Source organism: Nothoprocta perdicaria, unplaced genomic scaffold (assembly GCF_003342845.1).
Source record: "Nothoprocta perdicaria isolate Ctin4 unplaced genomic scaffold, notPer1 scaffold_505, whole genome shotgun sequence".
Classification (NCBI taxonomy): Eukaryota; Metazoa; Chordata; class Aves; order Tinamiformes; family Tinamidae; genus Nothoprocta; species Nothoprocta perdicaria.
In genome coordinates, this window is record NW_020455761.1 from 1 (window position 1) to 25,446 (window position 25,446).

The following is a 25,446-nucleotide window of genomic DNA, read 5'->3' on the forward strand; positions in this document are numbered from 1 at the left end:
CGGCCCTGATGTGTTGGTAGGTTTCAAAGTCTCCCTGGCCGTGTCCCGCGGTGGGGAAGTCGACGTCGAACCACTCGGTCCAGGTGCACGTTTCCTGAATACATTCGGTGGTGGACTGGGTGGTGATGGGCATGATTGTCGGTGTCGTAGTCGGGATACTCCTTGTAGTTGTTTGTGATATTACAGCTGTTGGTGTTTCAGTTCTTGTAGTTTGCGTTGATATCTGTGTTGTTGTTCGCTCTGAGGTAATTGATGTGTGGATATGTGCGGTTTCGGGTTTTCTTGGTGTAGTAGTCTTTGGCTTGTATGTGTGAATCTTTGGTGTTTCTGTTGGTGTTATTTCTGTTGATGTTAACGTAGTGTATGTAGTTTCTACAGTTGATGTTTGTTGTGTAGTTGTGTGAGGCACTCTTGTTGTAGTGCATGGTACTATCTTTTTCATACAACACTGAAATCTTAGCTTGTAGTTGTAGCAGATTGGTGGTAACTGGTCTTTATTGTAGCATATCAACCCTTCTTCTGTGTTACAGGTGATATTTTGCTCCAAGAGGGGATATGGTGTGTTTGGAAACCTTACTGCTCTGCATTCCACAGCTTTTCTGTCATCACAGACTTTGTATCCCTTTTTTTCAATGTTTTGAATTGTATCAAAATCTCCATCATTATATCCAGATCCCGGGTAACTGACGTCATACCATGTTGACCATTCACATTCTTCTTTTATACAAACTTGAGGCGTTAATGGGGAAGTGGTGACAGGAGTTGTTTTTTCTGATGTGAATATGCTTGTGGTTGTTCCTGTAGTAGTTGAAGGTTTGAATCTTGTAGTTTCAGAAGTTGTCGTAATTGGTGTTGATGTTGTTGTGGATGAAAAGGATGTAATTTCTGTAGATTCAGATATTTGTGTAGAAGTTTCAGTTGCTGCAGTAGATGTTACTGCTGTCGTTTGACAGTGGCTGTAGTCATCGCAGCACAAAACCTTTATTTGGTAATTAAGACATATATGCAGTTCTCCTTTTTGCTCCTCATTTCTACAAATGAGTCCATAGGTTACATTGCAGTGAACAACCTGACCTATTTCTTCAATAGATTTATGTGGATATTTCTCTGCTCTACATTGTATTTTTTCAGGGTTTCTGCAAATTGCTTTTCCAGCAGCTCTAATGTCATGGTAAGTTTCATAATCTCCCTTGTTGTGCAACGTTGGGGAATGGACATCATACCACTTGGACCATTTGCACTGAGGTTGGCAAGGTATTGTACTGGATGTTGTCTCAGTGGAAGTACTTGTTTGAAGAGAGGTTTTTGAAGAAGTAGTCGTTGTTACTGGAGTCGTAAGTGTGATGGGTGTAGATGTTGTGGTGACAGTTGTGTAATTACATGGTACAAAAACACAACACAAGATTCTGATTTCATAGTTGTAGCACATTGTTGAAATTTGATCTTTGTTGTAACATATAAGTCCATTTGTTTTACTGCATTCTACTTTCTGGCCAATTTCTTTCAGTGGTATGTTAGGAAATTTGTCTGCTCTGCATTGAACAGCTTTTGGAGCTTTACACACTTCATAACCTTTAGCTCTCAAATCATCAAATGTTTCAAAATCTCCACCATTGTAGCCAGGTGTTCGCTGATTTCCATCATACCATTCTGACCAGTAACAGACTTCATGAACACATACTGATGTAGTTGGTGACACTGTGAGTAAAAGAAAAAGATTTTTTTGTTTGTTTTGTATGCTAAATGGACTTAATATTTTTCTAAGGTTGTTTGCTTGCAGTTAGAGTCTATAATACATCATTTAAATTTGCTTCTAATTTCCTATGAGCCAGAACAGAGAATTCATCATTTAGCATTCTGACTTAATGACATTCTTGACATTGTCAATTCAAAGAGAATATCAGTTATCTCATAGCAAGTGCTGAAATAAGACTCAGGAATGAAAGTGTAAAAAATTAATTCTGTAACAAAAATGTGCATAATTTATACAGCTAGCAAAATAGCGCACACCTTTTTTTTTTTTTTTTTTTTTTTTTTTNTTTTTTTTTTTTTTTTTTTTTTTTTCATTTTTCTACATATAAGTGATTGATTTGTGTCTTGGATCTATATTTATTAGTCCCTTCTGAGTGTCAAAGTTCTGATTCAACCCCAGTGGAAACCAATGGAAAAAAGAGCATTTATTTCTCAAGTCTATGCATGATTCTTTTTTTTTCCACATCAACTGATTCCTCTGCGCTTTTGCTTCTCCACCTGAAGTTCCAAAGTTATTAAGGAAGCATTTTTAGTATCCTTACACTGACATTGCACATTAGCTCTGGTATTCAGAAACCATTTCCTAGCTGGAGAGCAGTCTGTGAACTTTTGCATATTCAATCAAGGTGACATGTCATTGTGAGATGTGAAATGACTGGAAAAAAAAGCTGATAATGAATTCCAGCTGTTCTCATAACTTATGTGATCTCAGAATCTGCAGTTCTTCATTTTATAATAAACATGTTTCATTAAACATCATGTGGTCGTAGTAAGTAGACATTACCGACCTAAAGAATGCTGAGTAGGAGTCTATGTTAATTTCAACATAATGCCAATATTTGAGCAGTCTACTCACTAATGTAATTAAAAATATAATGAAACCTACCAGCAATTTTGAAGAATGCAGTCATTTTATAATTTAATAGGAAAAATAATGAACCATTTATTCTTTTTGTAAAGATTATTTTAGGAGTCATTATGAAGAGAAATTTTAACAGGAATTTTAGAGAAATAGTTACAACTATGCATGGGAACTCTGATAGAGTTTTCTTATAATTTGGTATAAAAATAAGCCAAAGAATAATACAAAAGCAGTGTGCAATGGTTTCCACTTTGGTGTTTCAGATCCTTTTTTTTTTTTTTTCTATCAGTTTGTTTAACAAATGCTGACTGAAACCAAATGCTATTATGAAATGAGACTGTCATATATCTTGAATTTGATTAATTAACTAGGCATGCTACAATCCAGTATCTACATTTACTCAATAAAGAATAAAGTTCACATGGGCAACAGAGGATGTACCTGTCTGAGTAGTGGCAGGTGGTGTAGTACTGAAATGAAATGGTGTTGACATTGTAGATGTTGTTGTGATTGGGCATTCAGTGATGTTCCTTTTAAGCTGTCCATTGGGACCACAGGTTGCAACAATACATCCTCCTGTGCCATCAGTAGTATTGTAGATCACATCATTATAGTTATATATCTTTCCCTCATAAATGCAATGGCATGCTGTAAAAACAAAAGAAAATGTTTTCATAGATGCCTGCAACACAGAGCAGAGAGTTTCACATACTTTCTATTCGGATAAAAACAACTTGGTTAACATACCATATACATCATATGTGCAATTTTTGCCACTGGTTGTGCATTCACTGGAAAACAAAAAAGGGAAGCAATGAATGTCAATATATTGGTTAATTACATCATTTAACTGTTTCAGTTTTTCTGCTGATCCTTTGCTATTCATTGTATGTTTAAATGTAGAAAGACCCTGTCTTTCTTTGTTTCAGGTATTTCAGTTCTGCTGTACAAATTCAAGTTAGGTAGGATCACTCAAGTTTTCCAGAAAGAAATGCAATTCTTATTTAGCTTGAGATATCTTTAATGCTGCTCGTGGAGGCTGGGGAAAGATTGGGAGAGTTGGTTTGAAGGAGGATTGACAGCATCTGCTGGATAAGTTCACCCATCCCCTTAAAAGGAAAGTGCAGTAAATGTAGCATTTGAGAGAGGATCACTGTAGTGCTGATGTTGAGGTTATTCCATAGAGAATTTCCCCCAGACATCAAAAAAATCACCTGCAAGAATGTGGTTTGCTTTAAATGGGATTTATGTGTAATTTATTAAGAATTAATTCCCAGTATCTTAATTCACAGTGACTAAGGGTATCTGTACACTAAATAAACTTCAGTGAATAGAGATATGTATTAACAGATTACGTTTAGTACCATTAATCACACAGATGATGGAGGGCAAAGCGGTCTATGAACTGCAGTGCATTCTGTGAAAGCTGTGGTACTGTTTAGATGGGCTTAGTGCAAAGCTCCTTGCTTATTCTGGCTGCACTGCTTGGAGTATTCAGTGTAGCTACTTCACATACATCTCAGGACATGAGTTAACGGTTTCTATCTTTTGCTGCTTAATGGAGTGCTTATCAGCATTTTTCCCAGCATGGATAGCTATATTTGTATTTTCTGATAGAATATGTAGAAACACTAACTGTAGCAAATATGTAAGTACCAGTAGAACAACAGAAACAAGCACTACACAACTAAAATTAATTGTTTACTGAGTTCTAAATAATTTCACGTAATAATTTTAGGGATAGTTTGATAAAAATTCTCTGACAATCACTACTACTACTATTGTTAATTTGTTCTCATTTAATAGTAACTATTATAATACTTATATAGTTATATAGTATAGTTATATAGTAAATATATAATAATAAAATTAAAAAATATGTCATTGGGGTACAGAAGGAGTACTAAATTAATCTCTCTACAGTAAAATGTTTCACCATTCACTTCTTGAAAAAAAAGAGCCTGTGGAGAGCCTAGACCCCGTTAACAATAAGTAAATAAATAAATAAATAAATGCATGATGAGTTATGTTCATATATTTAAACTCATTCTTGAAAAATCTTTACTAGTCCTACCATGATTTACAGTTCTCCTTTGAAGGCATCTGCATTCCTGGCTTGTATTGTTTTCCATTATCATCATAACAACCACAATGTGAAACACAGGTCATGCTTTCTTCATCAAAATAGGGTTTTTTGTTTGGACAATGTGGATAGCAGCCTGGAAAAAATATGAGTTATATTAACAGTAGGCCTTTCATAGGTAGAAGTAACTCTACTGTCTGCTAGTATGTTTTCTCCCAAATGATGAGACAAATTTCACCCTCTGTTATTGCTGTTCCATCAATCGTATGTTGAGCTTTGGAGCATCTTTCTCATATTCATTCATAGACATTTCATATATTGATTAATATGAATTTTGTTCATTGTATTCCATATAATCTATTTATAAGAAGAGTGAGATATGCATAATTATATTTACCTTCCAAACCTCTCAGCTCATGAAGGCATTTCCCACTTGGATTGCTGCAGGTCTTCATACAAGGGGCTCCACATGGTTTGTAATGCCACTCACATTCCCCTTGTGGATTGTAGTAATCACAGAACAAAGCTAGAGTAAAGAGAAATGACAGAATGATACACTTGATTTTTTTTGTGCTGAGGTCCTTCATTGTTGTAATTTTGCCGGGTAAAAATGCCGTGTCATTAGCATAATTGAGTCAGAGGTGAAAAGTGTGTTTTATTTGATTATTATACCTTGGTCATCCTTTGAGACGAATGTTACAAAGCATCAGAGTTACATATAAAGCATTCAAACTCATTTAAGTAAAGTATTGAATTTAGCTAATATACATTAATATTTGTAAATAAATATGGATGTATATTAAATAGTCAGATGTAAACAGCCAGGAGCACAACATACTGTAATAATTTTCCAGTAGTGCATCATGATCAACATATAAATAGCAACAGCACCACTGATACTACTAGTGTATAGTTTCATTTTAGTAAGATAGATTGACTTCCATTGATTTACACAACTTGCTTTCTGTTACTTTGCCCTCCCTCCTTCAGAAAGCACTGTGGTGAGACTCACGACAAATGGATGGGGTTCGCCATGAAATGCAGATGTCCAGCTCATTGCATGCTTGAGCGTAGGCAGCTACTGCTGTACAGAAGCATTCACAGTCTCCTCCAGTGTCACAGGCACATGCATCATTCACACATGCTTGGTAATACTCATTTGGTTCAATCTGTTGAAGAAAAAGGATCTGAGTTTTATTTCATGCAATTGAGTTGTTTTTTGAAAAAGACATTTTCTCTCCTGAAATAAGCAAGTATAATATTTTGAATGAACAATTCTGTATATATGGGAAAGAGATAAATTAATAAAGTAGGAGGATATTTTGAAAAATTAGTTTTGAAAAATGTAAAATAGAACTATTAATAAGTCATAAACTTAAGAGCTCTCTGGTGCTAAAAACACTTTCACAGAAATAAATGTTACTTTAAAAGATTCTAGCATACAAGCACAGATAAAAGACTTTTGTTTTAATAGAAAATGATAAAAATCACAGGTTCTCTGAGATTTATCTATGATTATCACTCCTGAAAAGAAGTAAGGTGATAATATTTCTTTCACTATCAGTTTTTTAGGTGTACTAGTTTATGTCATATCTGAGGAAGTGCAGGCAAATATCTGTTATTTCTATGAAGTTTCCCTGCAACTTATTATAGCTTCATATACTGATTTAACTCCTAATGTATTATACAATTATCCCACTTAAAAGCTAATATAAGCTCTGACTCCAGAGAATTTCAGTGAAAATTTGTCATACCTGTGAGTGACACTTCGCAAATACTTCACTGGTGATGATGCTGCATTGCTTCTGTGCCCACGAGCTCCTGTATGGGTTCGCAGCACAGGGATTCTTGGTACGATTAGCACTGGGGCAAGTGGAAGACACTTTCCAGCTGTTGCCAAACTCCAGCACGTTCCCTACCACTGACTGACTGCGAGTAGTGAAATCATTGTTCCCATTGCCATCATAGTTTCCACAGAGGCCACAGACATCCCCCTGCATGGGTGTAAACAGAAAAGAATGGACATCAGTAACATGTAGCTCTTCAGTAGCTGAGAGTAACAGATCTCAGGATGAATTTCGTTTAAGCTTTAGGATGGTCTCTTTAGTGACAGTAGAGGACAGCCTCATAAAATGAGTTGCATGGAGAGCTGCTTCTGCCTTGTTGAAAAAGACAGGGAAACAAGTAGAGTAGACTTGTATTTTGTTGCTATTATTGAGCTAATTAGTTTCAAATTCTGAACATATATCTTTACCGATGGCTTTTCATGAAGAAAGCTATTCATGTAGCTGTAGTTATGCAAAAAACTAATGTTATCAGTTATGCTGAATAACATAATTTATGGAAAATGTTCAGTACAAAATCTACATCAAGACTACAATGATAATAATATGTAATTGCTTTTCTTTCTATCTTCCAGTTGTATTTTTTTTTCTTCCCCTTTAAGACATAATATGAAATGAGTCAGAAAAAGGTTTCACATTTTGGCTTCTAACAAGTACCTTAAAGCCAGGGCTAAGCTTGATGAATATACTGGTTTTCTTGTCCCACATAAGTATGAGGCCAACTTGAGTGTCAACCACCAAGTAGATGCCCATGGACCGGATTTGGAATGGCATTTTTCCTCCAGGTGTCCTCTGGATGACATCAGAGCGTCCATCACTGAGCACCAACTCATAGTTCTGGGAAAGGAGTGGAAAAAGAAGCCAATTAAGATATTGTGTCTGGTTTTCTATCTTGGAAGTAGCTGTTGTTGAAATAATTTTATTACCAACAAAATGATTCTATTCAACAACCTAATTTTAGCAATTTAATTGTAGAATTTTCTCCTTTGTTTTCTGTAGTAATTGGCAAAATTGTTGGCAATGAGCAAGAAAATATAATGTTTTCACTGTCTTTATGGACATATTTGCAATACAATTTATCTAGGAGAGGCTGTTCCAGTATATAAGGCCCCAGGCACAACCTATTAAAGAAAATACTTACCTCCATGAATACTTTAATAGACTTAGAGCAGGTGGTTCCTGTAGTACCACATGGAATGTTCTCAGTGATGACTCTGAAGGTCCCTTGATTCGCACTTTTTTTACCACAGTAGTTCTGAAAAGGTGAATGATATTCTGTGTTAAATGATACTGAGTATGGCAATGGAAATGCTATTCAATGTTAATGAAGCTAGGTCATCATATGCAAAATATTTCAGCAGTGCAAAATCCTGGAAAGGACTCCGTTACCTGGACCAGAACGTATTCACAGTCTCCTTCAAAATCAAAACGTTTGCCATCAAAGGTTGTGTAATGTCCATCTCCATAAACAGAACAAGTTTCAAGGCAAGGTTCTTCAGAGCAGTGCCATTTTCTATTTCTACATGTACTACGTGAGATGAAAAATGTTGATTAAAAACTCCAAATGTTAGAAACATATATAGACACACACACACACACACACAATATACATTTCTGCATGTACGTTCATCAGAGTTTAAAATGTAATGTCTATAATGAAAAAAGTGTAAAAAACTGTAATTCACCTAGAGCCTAAACTATCCCCTTTCAGATGCTTGAAAATAGTATTTTTCAATTATATTCTTACCAGTTGTTGCAGCCAACTCTGATTGACTCTCCTGGACGGTAGGAATTCCCATTGTGAACACATGGACAGTCCTCTGCAGCTATACAGCCACCATTGCCATCCAGCACTTGATTCCCAGGACATACACAGCCAGAGACACACTGCGTTCTGTACTGTAAGGACCATGCAGAAAACATAACTTGATATAGCGCCCTGATATCTATCTACAGCTGGTAAGTGGAAAAGAGATCTACTTTAATATGCTTTTAACTTTAATATTCATGAAGAGTCTATACTTACGCATTCCATGTCCAGAGTCTGACAGCTCTTCTGGCACTCAGCTCCTATTATGTCTGAAGTGGCATTGCCACAGTCAATATAGAACATTGGAGGTGCACAAACTAGAAGAGAGAAGAGCCATGAGAAATGTTAGACCAAACATGTATTTATACCTTTGTGTATACTTAATGCTGAAAAACAGAATCCTTTGGGAGGTGTACACTACCAGGATGCACCTAACTAGAAAAAGAAACCGAAGGTTGTAGTGAATCATCAGTAGTGAGTCATCCTTTTTTTTATCCTTTTTTTTTTTTTTTTTTTTTTTTTTTTTTGATTGCCATGGAAATTAATGTTTAGCTAACTTCTTGCAAGTCTTCATTTCAGGAAAAAAAAAGCAACAAATGAAAGATTGGCTTTCAGTAATTTTATATAAAATATGAAAGTTCTTTTCCTCATATTCAATATATTAAGCAGTGACTATATGTTCTTTTCACCTGGATAACCCTGTTAAAACTTGTTTCTGACATTTGAAAATTAACCATGTAATTCTTTATGTTTCAGAAATGCCCTCTATGTTACAAAACTCTTTATTTTCATGATTGATTTCAATCTTAGACAATTTGCATCACTATAACAGAAGAGTGCAATCTGAAAAGTTGGAAGATGGAGAAGTAAAGGACATGTTAAGTGGTATTTTACCTTCTTCTGTTTTCCCTCCAATGCAGCTCAGCTTTCCATGGATGCAATTGCTGTAAGAAAACAGAAGGAAATTATATTTGCTTCTCTTGATAGGTCTCAGTTTGTTTCCTTAGCAATTTGAACTATTGAAAAATCACCACATGACAAAATAGAGAAAACATGTCCTTCAGCAGAATTGTTTGTGCTATTTACATGTACTTTATGTTTGAGCTGTCCAAAATACAAGTGTGTTTTATATAAGGCCATGTTTTCTCAATCCATTTGCCTGGTTAAAATTAGAATACTCCAGATTAGACTCATGCTGTTAATTCTAATGGTTATCAAACTTGTTGCATTTGCTTCTATGGATGAAGTCTTTTAAGGTCAGGGATAAGAAAAGTATGATTTGTTGGATTGCTGCAGTAGCCTAAATGCAGTTTTACAAACACAGATCACAAGAACAATTTTCAAGGATTTGTGTTTTTTCATACTGATATTATCAGAGAAACTTCTGATTTGGATAGATTGCATCTGCTATACATCATTTCGTAATTGCCCATATCTATCTCAGTCTTTCATTTACAAATCTCTTACCATACAACACCATTATCATGAATAACTTCTCCAGAAGGTAGAGCGGTTCCTTTGTAATAACAGGGGCATTCATTAGCTGGCACACATTTGCCACTTTCATCCATGTAGGTTCCGTTTGCACAGGTGCAGCCATCAACTGGGACAAACTTGATGTTGCATGTGACGTCAGGCTCACTCAGAGACCGGCAAGTGGGTTGACAGGTATCAACATTGTAAGTATACTTCAAGGTCTTGGGACATGAGGTGGTATATTTTTCTTGAGAGAGTAAAACAAGATGAGTAAATAATATTTTTGTACTTCCAGACAAAAAATTATCTCTACACTTTTAAATGCCATAAATACAATTGTGTTTTATTTGGTCAAAGAAAAGAAGTTAAATTATATTAACATATATGGTATCATTTTTCTTTATGCTTATTTTCCTTCTTCCACAAAAATATTTATTGTAAATATGAAATGAGAGACAGCCTACTTATTTTATTCCTATTGTTACGCTGAAAACATAGTGTAACACAGTTTAGTGTAGGAATCCTGTATATCCTGAAAGATGGTCTGTGAGACCTTCAGATGATCAGTTTGAAGAGACAAAGGAATGTGGAACTTACTGCAGACACTGCTCCTCCATCCAGTGAGGAGAACTCCTTTAGCAGCGCAGGCCCTGACATAGCTTGAAAGAGCAGCACACATGCAGTCCTCACTTTTCTCACAGTTACAGGTGTCAAACATACAGTTCTAGGGACACAGGATAACATGTGATCACCAGATTGGCATAGCAAATTAATGTCTCTTTATAGTTTTTACACTGTCTCATTTGTTGGCACTAAAAGTCTCGTTAGCACTAAAAGCAATGTGATGCATGTATGCAAGCAAATGTATGCCTGCTTTTCACTTAAAAATCGCTAGGAGTCCCTGCAGAAAAGATTCCTTGCAACAAGCAATTCTAGAAGGTGGTATCTTTCCAATTACTTTCAGTTTGTAAACATAATGGCATGTATACATAGTAAAATATTGATAAAGAGGCTTTATAAAGTTCCCAGGTAGTCCAGAACTTCACCACCTTGAGCTCACAGAACACTTTTGTTCATATCTTATCTAAATCTTTTTGCTGCTTTTTACATGCTATATGCATTTCTTGTCTTGACCTTGCATGTATGCAAAAGTAAGTGGTTCCTGAGACGGTTTCAGAGCAGCTATGCAAAGCACTACTTAAACTTCCTGACTAAAGCTTTCATAACATCTCTCAGGAGAGGGTGCTCTGTCCTTTAACCTGATAGAGAATCAAAGCTCCTAGCTTCAACATTGAAATTAGTGCCTAATATTACAGTCAGCAGAAGTACCCTGTAAGTTTATCCACCTGGGAATGGAAAGAGAGATAACTTGATAAAGGACCAACTATTGTGATACATAGATAAAAATTTAGCTGTTGGCTAGCAAAGGACAATCATGAATACTTTATTTCAAACAGGTCCTCTCAATTCCCAAATTATTCTCTCAAGTGTTTATATCAGGAATGTGTGTCTCATTCTTTTAAATAAGAACAAGTTATAAACCAAGTACCTTCTGATAAACTTCTGGGTTCACTGTTGAATGACAGTCAGCAAAAGGTCCCGTGGTATCAGACAGCAGTCCACACCAGTGCTGAGCATACTGCTCTGTGAATTCAGAACATGTTAAGAATTTCTATTGTGCTTCATTATCTTTTTTTTTTCCCCACTCATTGTAACTATACTGCATTCAGGGAAATTGCAGGTAAATCTACTTTTTCCTGAAAAAGAAATCAGTCTTCTGCTTCCTCTATACAGAAATAAGACTTTTTTAATAAACTGAATACAGTTAATTCATTGCACTTGTCCTGAAATAAACCAAATACTCATAGTTACATTGTGATAAAGAATATTCCCATTGTGCACTAAACTACACTAGTTCCACTTAGAAGCCAAAAGGGTGGCTTGTGGATCCTCAGAAGGCTGGTATTTCACTGATTACAGTGAAGTTCAGTTCACAGTTTGACAGTAGAAAGACTACACTGGGTCTAGCCTTCAGTGGGCCAATATACAGCTTATTTTCTGTATGACAGTGTTTTCCAGGAATAGATCCTCTATACACTGTCTTAAGTATATTGTAAAAAAAAAAAAAAAAGCCAACATTTGCAATTTTCTTAAGCAATTGCAATTTTCTTAGGCAAAAAAAATATTCTAAAGGAATATTTTTGATATTTTTGAACATCCAAAATTATACACTAGACCAAAGTTACTATTTATTAACCGAATACTTCTAGTGTCGTTTGAGGAAAATGGTGTGAAAATAGTCCACTGTTATTTCAGCTTAAATGCTTAGTTGATGGTTAGGTTATTTCTTTCTTCCATCTTAAAAAAGAGCAGGAAGGTTGAGCTTACCATTTTCTATGCTGAGACTGCAGGGGTTCTCAAAGATGTTTTTAGCATCATGACAGTCAGCTCGAGTTTTCCATGTGTTGCCATAGGCAGCTGAAGTACCTTCTATTACACCACTTGTTGTTTTGAAGTCATCTGTCTGGATATCATTGAAGTTTCCACAGAGACCTGAAAGGAAATGCAATGACTATGAAAGTCGCCAGCAGAATCAAGCACAGTTAGTAGGAAGTTGTTATCATAAGGTTACTTACCACAAGTCTGCCCTTTATGTGATGGATCTACATTTATAAAAAGTTGCATGATGGGCACAAGCTGAATTTCTAGCTGAAGACCAAAGGTGGTTTGCAAAACAATGAAGAAAGATGATGGTCTGAAGATGGTAACATTTGCTAGGGAGAAACAATACAACAGATATAATTTCATACAGATAAACCCTATTACTTTAAGATTAGGGATTAAATTCTTATTAAATTCCTTGGGGTTGCTGCTACATAACTGAAGTATAGAACTGGCATTAAATAAAGCAACAAAATAACTCCTTAAAGTCAAAGGCAAAAACCATCACAAATTTTTTCCAAAGGAACTTACCTGCAGAGAAAGGCAGTTGTGTGTAGATCGTATTCACAAATACACTGCCAGATGGCTGGATCAGTATGTTCTGTTCAAATAAAAAGGCAATGGTTACTAAGCATGTGTAGGAAAGATAAAACACATTCTGATTTTTTTTATAAGTAGTGCAGTTCATGACAAAGGAAAAAAAATGGAGAGGTTTGGTGATTTTATGATTCCTATACTATTTCTTTAAGCTCTGTTATGGGGGCCCATTGTCTGTTAAAGCAAACAAAGAAGAAAGATAACTAAATTACAGGACACTGAGAATCTTAACTTCCAGTATACGGACTTTAGTCTTATTTTTCTTTGATTAATCTTCAAATACGATAAAAACAAACAACAATGTAATTTTCTTATCTGTGCAGTTGTCATTTGCAGCCTATTTGTCTATTCAGTTTTGAAAGCATCCCTGCAGAACGTTAGGTGTTTGCCTTTGCTACTTACAGTTTGTCCTCCACTTATACTGATGGCTACACCCTTGAGGCACGTCTCGGTGTCAGTCATGCCACACTTACGGATTTCACCCAAAACAGTGAATTCGCTGCTGTCACAGAGCTATAAGAAGAAAACAAATATGCCTGGTGTCTTCCAAGGGATCACACTCAAATGACATTAGTAAAATAACTCTTAAAATATGTTTTATTCCTATTCTTTCTGATCACATATCCTTATATAACTGTATACAGTCATCAAAGTAAGTTGTCGTTCAGGCATGCAGCACAGTGGAATCTACCCATTATTTCTAACATTAATTAAGTTAGACATATTAAACTGAACGTGAAAGCTAATTTCCTAATGCTTAGGTAATGCTAGTTGAGTTCTCTCGAGAAGACAGGTCAAGTGTGACTTGCTTGCCCATCAGTTATGGCATTTACCTAAGAGAAAGATGAAATGACTCCCAGTCTTCTCTGTGCAAAACCGTTTGAGTACCAAAAATATAGACGGTCTGAACATTCTTTTAATAGGAAGGAGATATCCATTTAAATATCCTCTGTATTATTTTAATAATAAAAAAAGGAACTGAAATCACTAGCCACTAAGCTAATGAATAAAGGAAGAATGCAGATTTTCTCCTGATTTATGATTTTCCAGAGTGTGTTCTGTTATTATGCATAATAAGTACATTACAGGGAAATATGCCAAACACTCTAAGTCTGAATATATCTTAGAACTTTCTACATATTGTCAAGACTAACTGGAGGGAAGCAGAGATGAAGCATTAACTCTACGTGGTAACTCACTGTTAAGCTCATAGATTTTTAGGACCTTTTCTGGTCAGGATTAAGTGTTTTTGTATTTCCTGAACTTCTGAGACTAATTTTAGGTGTCAGTGCCTGAAGGAGAGTTTAGCATATAGTTCTGAGCTACATCCCAATGTGGACTTAGCTGTATATTTTTGATTCTTGTGGAAGACTTTCATTGATTTAGCCTCTGTTTTTTTCTATATTATCTCATTTCTGAGACTTGGTGATTCTCTTTTTTTGGCAATATTTAGTTTGATTCTTTTGAGAGCATGTTTTATTTATAAGCTTTTATGACAAGTTTACATCATTCACCCTATACAAATCAAAAATAAATATAATCAGGATTCTGAAATTTGCAAATCTGTAGTTACTTATTTAGACATACCTGTTCAGAATTCAGTCTCTAATAATGTAAAAAATCCAGTATATCCTGACTGTTTCTGTAAATTATTTATATATAATACAGATTATAGAATACCTCTGTGGTATCTTAGTTTTTTGCTTTTGACTCTGGAATTTTATACATTCACTGGGAAAACCCATTGGAAGACTAATCATATGTGAAATAGCTTACCTCCTCTGAATTCTATATAATAATTCCAGTAAGAATACTGATAATTGAATAGAGCCCTGAACTATATTAGCTGTGAATAGGAAACATGGAGATTATTTCACAGAACCTAAAAATGCAGTGCAATTCTTAAATGGTGATCAAAATACACAAAAATACTATGCTATGTTCATATACTATAATGAATTGTACTGAAAGCTTACTTAAATCCATATAAGGTTCTGTGTTGATGCTATAAACTACAGAAAGTTAATGCCATTATTAGTAGTTTTAATTAAGTATTATATTTAGGAAAAGCCATTTTCTTTAGCACAGCATGTTAAATAGTAATGTGAATCATTTTTACCTTGGTCAGGACATAGCTACAGTCTCCAAAGAAGGAATAATGCTTCTCATCAAATGTAGAGATGTGGGAACCTCCTTCAATACTGCAAGTCCCTGGACATGACTGGGTGACACAAGTCCACTCACCTCCGGCACAGGTACTGAAATGATGAAGGCATGCAGTAAGCTTGGGTCATGCAAGTATAAAAGACATAAAGCCAGCTGATACCTTTGTTTTCCTCTTGAGATAACAATCATACTGTCTTTTGGAGACGAGAGTGCTTACAAACAGTTAGCAATGCTTTGAGTCTCAGAATGAGAATGAAAAGGCATATTTAAATCAGTGATAAGTAGTCTTTTTTTTTTTTTTAATTAATGCCTTTGATTGGCAGTCCATTTTTGGACAGAATTCAGTCCTAGTGAATTCTATATGTTCTGGTATCCATTCTTCTGCAAATGAAGGATAGACCCTCAACTCCGTTAGTGTGAAAGTCGCATCCCTGTTTTTGTGTTCACAGATAGTTTTTTTTTTTGTAATTTGTTGTAATTTGTAAATTAGTTAATTTAGCTAATTTGTATTCACAGATGAATTTTACACTTACAGAATAATAATTCTGTAACTATAATGAAACTTAAAAATATATATAAATATCAGTCAAATATCTCTCAAATATAGTCTGCTAACCCTCTAATGCAACATATTTCTAAACATTTTGCCCCCAGTAGTATTAACATGATCATCCTGTTATTACATAGTAGTGTTGCTGAGGCATTTAAGCATATGACATAGCAATTTACATTTTTAAATAAGGACTTAAGCCTGCGGTCTTCCTTCGGTGATTGGTCTTGGAATGGGAATGCCTGTTTCTAAACTCAAAATTTTGCTTTCATGCATGAAGAGAAAAAAAGATTAAGTACTTTTTAAAAAAATGCTTAAGTCAAAAGACTTAAATTGGCTGGTATTTCCTAATTTCTTTTCAAGAAGTAATTGGTAATGTTTTCCTGTCTTCACAATGCTCAGGTAATGCATCTAAAGAAGTATGAGGAAGGGAGTATGTTACCATGATCTGCACTTGGATGAGAAGGAGGCACCAGGAGCATAAATTTCACCTTCATAGGTACAGTGACATTCATTACGGGGAATACAACCAGCACCATTAATGTCATCAAATACCATTCCTAGAGGGGAAAAAAAAAAAAGCAACTTTTACTTTTTCTGATGTGCACTGCAGAACCTGCTTGGATGTACACAGGTGGGAGATGCTAAAATATGCAGCATTTTTTCTGTATTGCACGGAAAATGAGGAATAAGCATCTTGAAATAATGGCATGTCAACTATGTAGAGCTTGAAGGGGCTATATTCAGTTGAAGGCCAGCTAAAATCTTACGATGATCATAGCAGATCAGTAGGGAAATATTCTTCTATTATGATATTCATTAGATTGGAATTAGGATTAAAATTACTAAATGACAAAATGGCAAAATGGATTAGATTAACCTTTAAAACCCTGGGAACATATTTGTAGTGTCTATAGTTTTGCATACACAGGAAAAGAACTGCCTAAATGGAGACAATGTTATACAATCAAGTGATGGTTAATTCTGTGAGATCTCATAGAGCACGGGCAGATCAGTTACAGGAGAATATCATACAGCACAATCACTCACAAGGGCAGTTGTCAGCACCAGAATTACTTATATGTGAAGAAAACAAACTTGTAAACATCCTCATCCTGACATTCAGTTTTTGTGTGTGGTTCTCTGAAGAGGCAAATTTTATAAACTGTCTAGTGGTCTCTCAGCACCTTGTTTAGACGGAGGAAGTGACTTACAGCGCTGAACAAGCGATACATTGTACCTTCGAGAACCAGGTCTAGCTTTGTTAACACAAGAATTAACTGTTGGGGAAGAATGTGATCAGATTAAGCACTTTCTCTAAATTGATGGTGGATGTTGAGAATAGTAAGCTTCTCCACATTGTTAGTACTGAAATATCTTATACCCATTTCAGACATTATGTGCATGTCCTAGTACATTTGTTATTTGAAAAGGTTTTTTAGAATCCTAGGTAGAAATTACGTGTGTATATCACATAAAGAACATGGTTGTTACTGTGAGTGTGGTGTGAATGATATAGAGTAGGAAAGCTGCTAAATGTGTGCTAGTAAGAGTACTAGTGGTTTTGACATGAGGAAAGTGTAGGAAGTAAGCTTGCCTGGAGGACAGATGCAGCCATCCATGCAGTGATCTTCACAAAGCGCAGATCTTTCAGGGTTGGTGCAGGTGTCAGAGCAGGGGGAGCCACATTCATGGTATTGCATGTTGAAAGGACATGATTTGGCTGAAAGTAGAAAGAATAGTATAATGCTAACTTTTCCTTAGAAATGTTTAGAAAACAGTCTTTATAATCTACAGTGCTTGCTGTTGAGTTGTAATGGGGAATCCTGATCTGAGTGAGGACATTAATACCTGCAGTTTGTTAGAGCTCTGGTTAAACACTGAAGCTCCTTGGCAAAGCAAAATCCCCTAAAACTTCATACCCCCAAAGTCTTGAGTATGCTCATGATAAAACTCATGAATTTACATAGGCCTTTAAATAGCTATCTACTTCAGGTTAAATTTCACCAAACTGCAGTTTATTGCATATAAGTATTGCATAAGTGTAAACCCCTTCCAGAGATACTTACGGCACAGTTGGGAGGTCCTCCAGTTCAGAGGCTGTCCACCTGCGTGAGCGCACTGCCGGGAGTATTCAGCAAAGGTGTTGCACATACAGAAATCAGCCATGGAGTCATCACAGTGGCATAGGTCTTGTATGCAAGTTTCAATGTAGTCCTGAACATCCACAAGTACATTACAGCTTCTAAATGCTTCACTAGTTAATACTGTTTGACAGATAGAACCCTGGGAGGGAAAACAGAGAAGATAAAACAAGTGTTTAGAAAAAAAACAAAAGTATTTTATTTAGGAAATATACCATAGCATACCATGGACCAAATATCCATCTGACTCAGAATCCTGTCTGACTAAAAACAGATATGTAGGAAAAAATGTAACAATATGGCAAGCGTATGTAAAATTTCCTTGATTAATTTCCTTCTTTTCAGCTACCTTCAGTGCAGGAGTCTTTCTAAGCCTTATTTGGTTTCTGCTTATATGGTGGTACTTAGCGAATTTCTCTTTCATGAAAAAGCCCACTCCCCCTTAATTTTTAGCATTCATTTTGGCAACAAATTAAAAATTAAATTAGGAAATATTTTGTTTCCAGACATGTTCATGCTGTATTTTTTCCAGTCTTAATTACTTTTTTTTTCCAAACTCAAAGCAAGTATGTATGTTACATTAAAAAACAACCAAAAAAAAAAAAAACAACCAAAAAACCCCAACAAGCTCTAAAAAGGAAATTCTTACAAATTCAGCTGTGCAATTCTGCAGAACAGCAGGAGGAATAGGGTCATCACACTGTTCTGTGGGTCCATCGATTTTCTGCATGGTCCCAAACTGCAGGGGAGTCAATCTTGTATCTATGAAAATATTAGTGAAAATATTAGAATACTCTCTGCTGGATTACTAGCTTTTACATGGAGACATTTTCTTTGTGACACTAGCAGATATGACATGAATAGTGATTATCAAATATCACTATAGTAAGAATTGCTTGGGGAGATAACGATGATAAGGGACTGAAGCCTAAATACTGGAAAAAAGTAGGATATTACCTGTTGCAAGTTTTAAAATACCTAATGGTTCAGGGAGCAGCCTAATGCATCTAAAAACCCTGTCTCTATTACATAAGTATTAAAATTAATATAATGAAAGTAAATGCCAGAATTATCACTACTTTGCAGTTAATTTGATTTTCAATCCATGTCACAGGATACTGCTAAAAGAAAGAAAAAATAGTGCTAATATTTAATAATCTTTTTTATTACTTACTGTCTGTCATAAACTCATTGTTAATTGGTATTCCATTGAAATCCCCACAGAGCCCACAAGTCTGGTTGGCATATTTCTTATCCAGTTCCACCTAAAAGAAATAAGGAAAGTGAGTTTAGATTGAAAGTGATGTCTGGAACAGTCTGTGTCAATATCACTTACATACTCAAAAGTCTGACGTGTGTGCCATGCAGCCTGTATGGTGTGGTAATAAGGTAGGCACCAATATGAATGTCAGTGGCAACCTAGAAAACCTTGGTCTTACTTTATCTGTCATCATCAGATTATTGCTGTGTTATGAGGGCTATGAGGGCTTTATACATGTAGGGATATGGATTCTGAGCTGGGGTGAGGGAAAAAGAAAACAGGGAGACGAGGATTGGGAGGAGAGCACAATACACTAAAAATGGATGCAAATCCAGATTTAGTTAAAGCCTGCCTAAAAGATTAATATTAGAGAGATGTAAAGAGAGTATTTTTAAATGCAGATTCTCTGCTGTGTTTTGGATATTTTCTTACCAGGAGGGCATCCTCTTCATTCCAAAGGAAGACCAGTCCTAGCTTGGCAGTAACTTTTAAGTAGTTGTTACTTCTCTCTATCAAGATTCCCATCTGACTGTAGGGCAGCTGAACCCTGGAGAAAAAAATCACAGTAATTCAGTGAAGGAAGGTGTAGACTAGCCATTGAATATCTGCACTGATATCCATTCTCATTCTCTCTGAGACACTTCAAAATGAGTAAGTAAAGAAATCAGTTACAGTAATAACTAAATAAGGACAACTCAATTTTGTAGTGTTTTGGCTTTCTCTTATGGAGTTGTTTCTAAGTACCCAAATGGACCAGCCTTGTTTTCACAGCAGTTCCTTTCGCTCTTTCTGTTCATGGTGTTTTGGCAAGTAAAATGTTGAAGTGATTCTTAGATTACATTGTTCAGAACAATATCGTGAGATCTGTGAAGCAGGCAGCCTGCTTCAGGATATTGCTATTTACTCCCTAAAGCACTTTATTATAAAAAAAATTTATACACTCTTTACACTCTTTAGGCTCTGTGTGACATGACTGCCATTCACAAGGTGTACCCAAGATAACCTTTAGACTTGCTGTAGCTTGCTGTACATAGTATGCTACATGCTATAATACACAGATCATTGTGGGATAGCTGCCCAAATATTTACCCAGGTTTTTGGAGAGGTTTCATACATCATGCCATTACTGTTACCATTCATACACTGTTACCATTACTACATAAATAGGGAGTTTCTAGGATAGCTAATTTAAAGCTAGTACAGGTATATTGGCACAGGCTGCTGTCACTGCTTAACTGCACACTCTGCACCAAAAGATCAAAAGCCATCAAAAATTCCTCTCAGGCCTCCTATTATGGTAAAAGCAATGGAAGAGTAGAAACTTTAAAGGGTAAAAAAATGTAACACTGGATGAATACAGTAGCGTTTAGCTCACTGACAGGCCCTCATGTCTGCTATCTCTTCAAGAAGGACCTGTGTCCTCCAGCTGCTGGGGAGCACTCTGAGATCACATGAGGAAAAGAGATGCTCCCTCAAAGAGCCTGCTGGGAGCAGAAGTAGCGATGGCAGTTTCAGGACATAGTAGAAGGTATGAACGTACGGCTTGCCAGTAACCAGGACAGCTCTGCGTGTTAGTTCAATCGCTGCTCCCTCCAGCTTCATGATGATGTGAGTGATTATGGTAGCATTTTCCACCATTGTACGCCTTATCTGGATGTTGAAGTCCTCATAGGCAGACTTGCAATTGGATGCAAAGATGTAATTGCAGACCCCAGGGAAGTAAAAGATATCCCCATCAAAGGTCTTGAAGTGGAAGTTACCCCACGTGCTGCACACACGGCCATTGTGAGAGGGATTGCCAGCTGTGGATTCAAAATAAGTTGTTAGAATTTTCTGTAATTTGCAGAAGTTACCTTCTAAATGGCTCCCTTACCTAAAAGGTTTCTCCCTTTCTGTTTCTTCCATCAACCAAAAAGCCTCCATTTTTTGTTTGCTTTCTCATAAAGCTATTTAATTATTCAGCTTTTATTTAGCTAGTTTGATTATCTTTTATGTTTTATTATCTTTTTGTATGAGAATATAGGGAATAAGACTGGTTGAGACCTCCTGGGTCACTAAGTCAGTTCACTGCTCTTGTTTTGTCAACAACTATATTCTATAAACCCTTCTTTAAAAGTATGAAGTTTGAAGTTCCACCTTCACAGTTCAGTTTAAAATTAGTTTAAAACTAACTAATACTCCTTCTGGGGAAGGCCACTGATAATCTCACTCTTCTAGTGGCTGGAAAATTTTTGCCAGTTTTTTCAGAGACCGTATATCTGCATGTGCTTGGGCCAGTACCATCCTTTACTCTGAAGAAATTTCACCTCCTAGTCTCCCCCATCTTTTATAGATAGCATTAATCTCAGCCTCCAGTTTGCTGAAGCAGGCACCTATCTCCCTAATTATCCTCACAGTTCCTCTCTACCTCTCTTCCAGAATTCTACTCACCCTTCCAGAACATGATTAATTAGTATTGTACCCTATATCCTATGTGAGGTGTCTCATCAATGTTTTGAACCTATTATGATTTTCCCTATATTTTATTGGAAATAGCATGCATGTTATATCCAAGGATTATATTTGTCCTTTTTATGACTGCCTCATATTAACAAAATACAAATGGAGCTTTGGGCCATATTTAAATTGTCCTTATTACCCCATGAACTACTGCTGTTCTCTTCTGACATAATTTATTGATCTGTTCAATCACTCTGGCCTCTATGGTCCACAAAAACACATATGTCTGAGCCATGAAATTTCTTTAACTTACACTTTACAGATAATGCATTTTGAAGAGGTGAAATGATTGTCACTTCTTTTGTTTTGGTACCGGCTGTATTCAAATCTAGGGAAGAAAACGATAAGTGTTTTTTATGAAGTGTAAAAACAATAGAAATTGCCCTGTCTCTTTTAACAATTAACATTGGCTTCTGCTAAGTAGAGTTTCCATAAGATTTTATTGGTGCTTTAGCACCATGCTTTGTGCTCTGTCTCCCTGTGTATTTCACTAAAAGTCAAATCCCTAAGACCATTCTGCATGACTGTAGTTCTTTTCTCCAGTATTTGTTCAAGATTCCCATATGATGCTGGCACTGCTGGTCTGAGCTCAAAGGCAACATTCAATGCTGTTATAGTAATGCAGAAAAAAACAGTGGTAATGCCTGCAGTTGGACTTTTGCCTCTCGGTAAGTTTAGAAGCTCAAAATTGCTGAAGAATCTTAGAAGTAGCTTGAGAAAAAACAGCTATTTTTTTTCTGAAGTTTGTATCTTTCTCAGGACCAAAGGAAAAACAGGCTTTTAAACAGCCAATGCAAGCAATTCTTTTTTAAAACAGAACTTAAAATTCTGTAAAACTTTAATTGTGTGCTTTTTCATGAAAGGACTTCTATTCGCAGGATCGTACTGTAGACTGCAATATTAGCCATTGATTTTTCCATTTATATGAGAAAGGATGGCTAAGACAGATTGGTGTTTTAGAAAGACTGTCTAATTTAGTCTTCATATAAGAATTTAAAAGAAAAGCACATATCCTACCTTCTTTGACTATCTGTTGCAACGATCTCACCATTATTACAAAATTTGTGCTATACTGCCAGTTTATGTTTACCACTGTTTTAATTGCCAGCTATTGACCTCACAAATTTCAGACTGCAGCAGGATGAATGATTAAATTTCATTCTGATATGGTAAACAGTACTACAATGTATTTATAAAAAGAATGGGAAAAAAAGTCAAAATTTTTATGCAACATTGGTTTGGGCCTCTAATCAATGTTACAGCAGTTCCTATTGTACCTTTCCCCCTTTTTTTCTGTGTACAATTACTATATACATACTGATACATACAGAAGTATGTGTCATAATGCTATTTTTATATATATGATATTTTAGTGCTTAATCTCTAAAGGTAGTTGAAAGTAGTCACACTTTTATTATCCTTTCTTGTAAGTGACATCTTGATACAGCGTAAAAAATGAATCTTTTATTACCTACTATCAAGTACCTTCGTGATATGTATGTATGCTCACACCCCTTCTGAAAATATACTTTCAGATAGATGGTATGTACCTTCCATGAAACTAAAGATTAGATAGCAGTTTTGAATCAGTAGGCCATATCCACTGGGCCAGATTTCAGAGGAACTTCTCCAGCTTGTAGCAGTCAGAGATCTGCTGAAACTTGTGTAATCTCGTACAAACGATTTCTCTTTCTCTCTCTTTCAGGGTGCACCACATTATAGTCCTTTTAAGCCCTTTCTAGTAATCTTACTTTTCTTAATTTTTTTATTTTTGATAAGAAACGTAGATCAGTATAAAAATACTTACAGTCTTGTCGCTGCTGGATAGACGAAGAAATGTAGTTTGCTTCACTGCCCTGGGCTTGAACTGCACCAAGAAGAGTGGAGGAGGAAAAACTAGTGTTTAATTTGTGGGAATACAGTCTTTGTTTTTTTTTCAGTTATATCTACTTAAAGAGCAAGCAGATAGACCAGAAAGAACTAGAGTTTCAAAAATCAGTAAATCTGCCCTGATGTACAACAGGGCCCTGATTACATCAAGATCCAAAGTTAGTATATTTTACAATTTCAACTGCCTTTCATAGTAGGTGGTGGAAGAAAAACCCACAAGCCACACAGAGAGAATTGGGCCTTTCGAAAAGGTAGTCACTATTGTTGATTATGCCAAAAAGCAGAAGCTTTTGCTTCCAGTGATGAAATCATTTTGTCCACATCATTCCATGCCTTTCCATTCCATGGCAGCCCATTAAATTTGCAGGGCCTTGAGTGGCTTCTGATGCCCTACTGCACAGGAGCAGAGGGCCCTCATCATGTAGAGAACAGAACGCAGGGCAAGGTGTGCTGGCAGGGGACAATTGAGAAAGGCAGACAGGAGGTCTGCTGTATCTCATGCAGGAATCAATGGGTAATACCACTAGAGGGGCTAACACTGAAACTGGACAGGTGGTGAGATCCATAGTGCCCGCCCTATTGCACCAGTTGGGTGTCTCCATCTGGTTTTGGAAGGACATATGCCCCTTTTGAAAGGTAAAATCCAGTCCATGCTGCTGGGGCTCTCTTCCTTAGCTTCCTAGGCCCAGAGAGCTTTTTGCTTGTCTTCCCATTGACTATCCAGTGCCAACACCCATATCAAACACCTCATACCACACGCATCACAGATTCCCATTTCCTTTGCACAGTATGGTAAGTTACAGCTACCTTCTCAGTGTGGTGTTCTTTAGAGAAATCACTTTTTACTGTAAGTTAGTGTGGAATTCCCTGGAAGTAGGACACTGGGATCTGAGATCAAAATGCACTCAAAACTAGCATTGTTATGTTAAACCTAAGGGGAAGTAGAGTATTAATAAAAAAAAGTTTCCATCTGACTGTATTAAGTGTCATTAAGTGCCATTAAGGCACTATGAATCCCAATCTGAGAGAAACCAATTTTCACTTCTTTGAAAAAACAAATCTGTGCGCTAGACTTTCATTAGATCTTGTGTGCAACAACCGATGGACATCCTAGGTATATTGACCAACATTTTTAAAACAAAATCAGTCCCTTTTTCCATAGTGTAGCATCAGCTGATAGAACAACGTAAATTGTTAATAATGCAAAAGCATTCCACTAATTTGATCCTTCCTAAAGCCATTTTTATGCTTTTAGGTCTGTGCATTTGCAAATGCTCTACCTTAAGAAGTGGCCATCAAATACTAAATGATAATCTGAGGTACCTTAATGGAAATATGTTCACTCCATTAAATTCATTAATTCAGCTATTCCAGATTTCATCTAGAGAAACTAAGGTAAGAATTTGGACCAGAACATGAATTTTGAAGATGTTCACTCCATTAAATTCATTAATTCAGCTATTCCAGATTTCATCTAGAGAAACTAAGGTAAGAATTTGGACCAGAACATGAATTTTGAAGACATTCAAATTTCTCTTCTTTGGAAGCAAAGAAAAAGTTAAAATGTTTAAAAGTTCTGTAGCTTCACAAAGCCAAGAAAATTGTTTCAACCTTCAAACAGGTTATAAATTCTTTAGAACAGTAAAAATGCAAAGCAAGTCCTCCTACCTTTGATCTGCGCGAAGGCAAGTGCTAGTATTGATATCCATAGTGGTATTCGTGTCCCACCACCTGTGCCCATCTTCTGGGAAGTTCGGTAGGACCTACCGAACAACCTGCCTCTGAGAAAATACCTGTCTGCTCTCGAGTCTTATATAGTGAGAGAGTAGATTTTGGCTCAGTTCCCAGATTGTTTCACAAGGTTCTTGAAAGGTGGGGCTTCAGACATTTTCGTTTTCCTTCGCAGGTGCACAGGTAAATAGAGGATGCTCTGACTTCTCTAAGATATTTGCACTCTAGGAGGAGTCTTCTTTCTGTGAGACTTTTTTTTTGATGAAACGTTGAGGAAACAGTTTTGCTCAGTCATATTTCCCAGATTGTTTATGTATTTTGAGATAAATGTAGTTTAAA

General features: G+C 36.2%; 1 protein-coding gene across 1 annotated transcript; it reads right to left on the bottom strand.

Moving 5' to 3' along the window:
* Nucleotides 1-39: 39 nt before the first annotated feature.
* On the bottom strand, nucleotides 40-25,117 carry LOC112954765 (mucin-5AC-like; the record flags this gene model as incomplete). The annotated part of the gene is made up of 31 exons (XM_026048020.1): nucleotides 25,045-25,117; nucleotides 23,294-23,353; nucleotides 21,740-21,814; nucleotides 20,528-20,789; nucleotides 19,420-19,534; nucleotides 18,901-18,991; nucleotides 18,376-18,488; nucleotides 17,652-17,868; nucleotides 17,180-17,305; nucleotides 16,025-16,142; nucleotides 14,986-15,124; nucleotides 13,269-13,379; nucleotides 12,801-12,870; nucleotides 12,464-12,601; nucleotides 12,216-12,380; nucleotides 11,377-11,471; nucleotides 10,425-10,551; nucleotides 9,819-10,074; nucleotides 9,246-9,295; nucleotides 8,568-8,668; nucleotides 8,289-8,440; nucleotides 7,931-8,069; nucleotides 7,683-7,796; nucleotides 7,199-7,378; nucleotides 6,452-6,691; nucleotides 5,710-5,866; nucleotides 5,095-5,223; nucleotides 4,689-4,833; nucleotides 3,362-3,405; nucleotides 3,056-3,262; nucleotides 40-1,698 (listed from the first exon to the last, which is right to left on the bottom strand). Coding segments are annotated over exons 1-31 (5,668 nt in total), but the record flags the coding sequence as incomplete, so codon positions are not given.
* Between the last annotated feature and the right edge of the window lie 329 nt (nucleotides 25,118-25,446).